The sequence below is a fragment of the Chaetodon auriga genome, chromosome 6, assembly GCF_051107435.1.
Source record: "Chaetodon auriga isolate fChaAug3 chromosome 6, fChaAug3.hap1, whole genome shotgun sequence".
NCBI classification, from domain to species: Eukaryota; Metazoa; Chordata; class Actinopteri; order Chaetodontiformes; family Chaetodontidae; genus Chaetodon; species Chaetodon auriga.
In genome coordinates, this window is record NC_135079.1 from 8,599,636 (window position 1) to 8,604,353 (window position 4,718).

A 4,718-nucleotide genomic window follows, 5' to 3' on the forward strand; every position below is an offset into this window, starting at 1 on the left:
TACACTCTTTTCTTTTTCCCGTTAATAACAGCATTATTTTTATGTAGACATTGAACGCCTCTCCATCAGACCCATATTTGTCTCTGTTTACATGTCCTCATTCAACAAGATCTCTTAAATTTTTAGTTTCCACTACATTCAGTGAGCTGTTGCTGAATGATCCTGGCGCTTGAGTTTTTGTGTAAACGTGTTTTGTACTCTATGTTTGACTAAACAACACAGAAACAGACAACCAGCATCATGTGCAGAGAGGCAGCAGAGTGGATTTAATGACTTATTTATTGTTTTGATATCATGATGATTGACATGGAACCCTACACAACAGAATAATGAATACACACATAACAGACACGCAGGCCAATCGCTGCTGGCTCGGTCTGCCTCGTCGCCGTCTGGCTGCCCCTTTACCTCAGCCGGCCACCCATCTTGCCCTTGCCGCGACCTTTGGCGCTGAAAAGCACAGCAGACAGTGAGTGGAGGTCTTTCGATTGATGAGAAAAGAGCAGAAACACCACCCAAAAGCACAGGATGTGTTTTAATCCCTCAAGACAAGGTGACAGAAATAATTAAATTTTCAACGTCCTCAAATGCAGAGGATTTTACTGCAAATGTGTGAGGTGTATTTTGGCATTATGATGGTGCACAACATAACTGCTGAAGATTTCAGCATATTATCTGTCTCAGACTTGCAGCAACAAGTTTAGCTTGAATCAAAATTGTAAGAATACATTTCAGGATTTGTGTCCCAAATGACGATGCAAATAAAAGTGCAGTTTCTTTCCATTAATATTTTGTTCATTCAGATATTTATCAGAAGTATGAAGTCAGATATTAATTCAACTTCTGAGGGTCAGACCTGTGTCACAACAATGTCCCAGAGCGCTCCTGTAAGTTTCCAGATGCACCATAAACACAAACTAAAGAGGACATTTGACAGTTTTTATGAGAGGATTGTGGCTAATTTACAGTTTGAGTATCTTTATGTTAACATTGAAATAATGTAATCAAATAAGAGTGCTCTGATATACCCATGTCAAGGCACAACACTGGAAAAGTAAGAAGGTGTCAGTGACATTCAGTGAATCTAAGAAGGGAATTAAATGGAGCATCTAGTCTTACTGATAATGAAGAGCAAATCCACTCGGCTTTGTCTACTCACCTCTGGTGGTCCTGGACTCGGCTGAGAAGCTGGTTAATCTGCAAGGACACAAACCTTTGCTGAGCGTTTAAAAGACCACACATGGGACACCTGGCATGTCCAGCAGAGGGTGCTAACAGGACCCCACCCTCCATAGACCCAACATATCATTTACCGGTGACCTTGGATTTCCCCTCAACAACTAGAAGAGCACTAAAAGGTGTAACTGAAAAATGGCATCAATCTCTCAGTTTAGAGAGATCTCCCACTTGTGTTTTTTAGGAATATCGGACTTCCACCTGTGTGTCGGATGACTTACGTCGTACTTCTGTCTTTTGAGTTTCTCGCCGAGATCGAACTTCTCGGCCTCCAGCCCCATCAGCCACTGCCACAGCTCGTTGGCCTTCTCCCTGAGCACAGAACAAGCACAGGTCAGTATGCAGTCTTTGAGATGACACTCACGCACTCGTGAAACCCTGCACAGCTTTGTCATACTTGAGTTTTTCCTCATTCAGGTGATCGATGTTGAGAGGCTTCCTGCGGTCGGCCAGGATCTTCTTCTTCTTCTCCCTCTCCGTTTGTTTTTTGCCTCCTCTTCGGCTCTCGGCCTGCGTCGGTCAAATAAAGAAGATACAGATGTGAATTCAATTGAAAATACTGAAACTCATGTAGGTACAGCACAACAACCTTTCCTTTAACACACAGCCTTTTTTTGGCCATGCTATCAGTGGAGCAGTCCACCATTTTGGTCGCTATATCTTGAAAACTACAGGACGGATTGATCCTAAATTTGGTACACACATTCATTGTCCCCAGAGGATGATGGGTAAACACTTGGATCCCCTGACTGTTCATGTAGCACAAACATCAAGTCAAAATTTCTGTTTTTTCCAATAGGCCGCTTTGGTTTATGACAGCCCATCCAGGCTCACCGTTACTTTGTGTTCAGTGCTAATTTGCAAATGTTAGCATGATCATTATGAGCATGTTAGCATGATAATGCTAGCATTTAGCTCAAAGCAACCTAATGGAGTTGCTAGCATGGCTGCAGACACTTAGTTTTGTAAATTCTAACAGCAGTAATTATATTTATACACCTGTCCTCATTTTTACTATGTTTGTACTCAAATACTTTTGGAAAGGCAAGATTGTCAGATTAGCTCACTGTGATGCTGACGTGGGACATTCAGGGAGGAAAACACTGAAGTTTTCCTTTTAAAGGCAATCTGAAAGATAGTCACCACCTTTCGGGGCCTTGCTGAACTCGAGAGGGGTTGCTGTGCGTTCATACTTCATCGGCTACTTGTGGGATTTTTAAGTACTTTTTCCATCCATGTTCATTATGCTTCACATTGAAACGCTACAAGCCATGAGAAGTTGAATGACCTTTTGTCCAGCACTGTACTGCTGGGTCATGTTTGAGAGGGCCTTCTTCTTCTTGGCGTCCTCATCGTACTTCTTGCGCTGCTCCTCCTGCTCCTTTCGCTCTTTCTCCTCCTGCATGCGGCACAGGGCAGTGATTTAGAGGAGAAACTGATGTCTTCATGTTCATCTGGTATGATGCATGCATGCAGTGTGAGGGTATGAGTAAATGTGCACTGAGACATTACCGCCAGTCTGGCCTGCCTCTCCTTCTCTCTCTCTGCCCGGACCCTTTGCTGCTCTGCTCTCTCAGCACGACGTTTCTCCTACAAGAGATTCATCCAGTCGTGGTGATTTGGGCCAAACAGAAACAACACGATTCCTCTTTGATCGACGCACTCACAATTCTGTTAACAAGGGCGATGAGCTCCTCCTCCTCTTTCTTCCTCTGGATGAAGTGAGCCTCGATCAGAGACTGCAGCTCAGACAGATCCTTCTCCTGACGCTTCCTGTGGATGTCCTGCCGTCAGAAAAACAAATCTGGGTCAGACAGAAGGCATCTGCTGTTTGCCAAATCTGATCCAAATGGATGTTTGCATCAAGAGGGAGGCATTTCATAAGGTCGACTCACATCAAAATCCACTTTTTCGCCATCAGGGATCTTTGGAGCGGAAATATTTGTCATAAATCTGTGGAAGTGAACAGTTTGTTATTATAAAATCTGTCAGAAGTGGTGTTTTAATTGCTTAATTACAGAGGAGCTGAGACACTTACTTTGGCTTCGGCTTTGACTCATCTGGGGTGAGGAAAAGAAAACAGCAGCCACTGTGAATAAACTGATAAGTAAGTAGTATATATATAGTGTATATTTAAAAGAAAAAAGAAAAACCTCACCTGTTTCTTCATCTATGACTTCTTCTGTGTCAGACATTTTGTTATGGATGAGCTCTGCAAAATGGATCCCTATTAGTCTATTTATAGACCGGCAAATATGTCTGATCATTAAACAGCTCAGCAGAGCATGATGGCAACAGTTTACACAGTTTACAATGAGTCTCATTAATGACCCACATATCTGTGGTCACTGTGGCAGCACTGGAAAAATTATTCTGCACTTTGACTGGAGCACAGCAGCGCTGTCACAATAAAGCACTCTGTTAGCCTTCAAAGAGAAGTCCAGCATTTAAAATGGCTAATTAGAAGAACTCAAAATTATCTGCAAGATGTTCTTCAAGCTTTAAAAAGTATCCCAGTGTTGTTTGTCTAATCGCTATTTCTCTAAACTCATATATTTTGCATGTAGTCATAATCTGAAAGGTCAATACTTGTAGTTTCTACAGCTGGAAGGTACGTGAAGTGGGAAAAAAAAGTCTAATATTTCAGTAACACAAAATGAAAATACTCAATTAAAGAAGTGAAGTACGGTGTTTGAGTAAATTTACTCAGTTTCTTCCACTTCAGGTTATTAATCTACACAGAGTCAAGTGCATTTAGTGTTGGATAGTTACTTCCCCTCTAGGATTACTAATCAAGAAACATTTTATGCATTTTATGTCACAAGTCTGATGTTATCTGCATTAACAGGTGAGGAACGAGTCATCTCAGCTGCTGCGTGAGAGGTTATGGATGCAGCTCAGTCACATGACGTGAGAACGTGGGGAAGTTTGTTCTCTTGCGAAAAAAGACTGAAACAGGGCTGTGAAGATCAGACAGCGAACACAATTAAAAAACTCTCTCACTCAGGTATCTGGAAATATCTTATAGGCAGCAGTTAATCTCAAGATTTATGACTTACCAAGGCTTTAAAGTTTCAGTACCAACATAAGAGAGTTCTTACCTGTGACCCAGACAGAGGGAGCTCAGAGACGAGCGACAGACTTCAGCTCCTTGAAGTTCACCAACAGGTTGAGCATCAAGGATACATAGTCCAGCCCTTCTTACTCATGTGACTGCTGCACCCTATGGCTGCTCAGTCTATTGTTAGACAGCTGGAGCTCTGTCTCTCTCCCTCACACACGCACACGCACATGAAAACACACACATACACATTCTGCAGGTACATTGCTGCCCTACCAAAACGTCATATATCCATTGAAGCTTTCAGCAGCCACTCAGGTTTCAGCACTCCATATTTTCAGCAGTAGTTAAGAAGGACATGAACCAACATTTCCTCTCAGCTAAAATCAAAACAACAGAAGCTTTTTTTCTTCTTTTTTAT

The 4,718-nt window shown here is 42.2% G+C and overlaps 1 protein-coding gene across 1 annotated transcript; it reads right to left on the minus strand.

Moving 5' to 3' along the window:
- Positions 1-244: 244 nt before the first annotated feature.
- On the minus strand, positions 245-4,411 carry tnnt2d (troponin T2d, cardiac). Its single transcript, XM_076732486.1, has 11 exons — positions 4,338-4,411; positions 3,395-3,448; positions 3,275-3,296; positions 3,132-3,189; positions 2,904-3,020; positions 2,749-2,826; positions 2,525-2,635; positions 1,634-1,746; positions 1,458-1,548; positions 1,160-1,197; positions 245-450 (listed from the first exon to the last, which is right to left on the minus strand). The coding sequence occupies exons 2-11, from the start codon at positions 3,429-3,431 to the stop codon at positions 405-407; spliced, it is 711 nt and encodes a 236-aa protein (XP_076588601.1). The 5' UTR covers positions 3,432-3,448; positions 4,338-4,411; the 3' UTR covers positions 245-404.
- Positions 4,412-4,718: the final 307 nt, after the last annotated feature.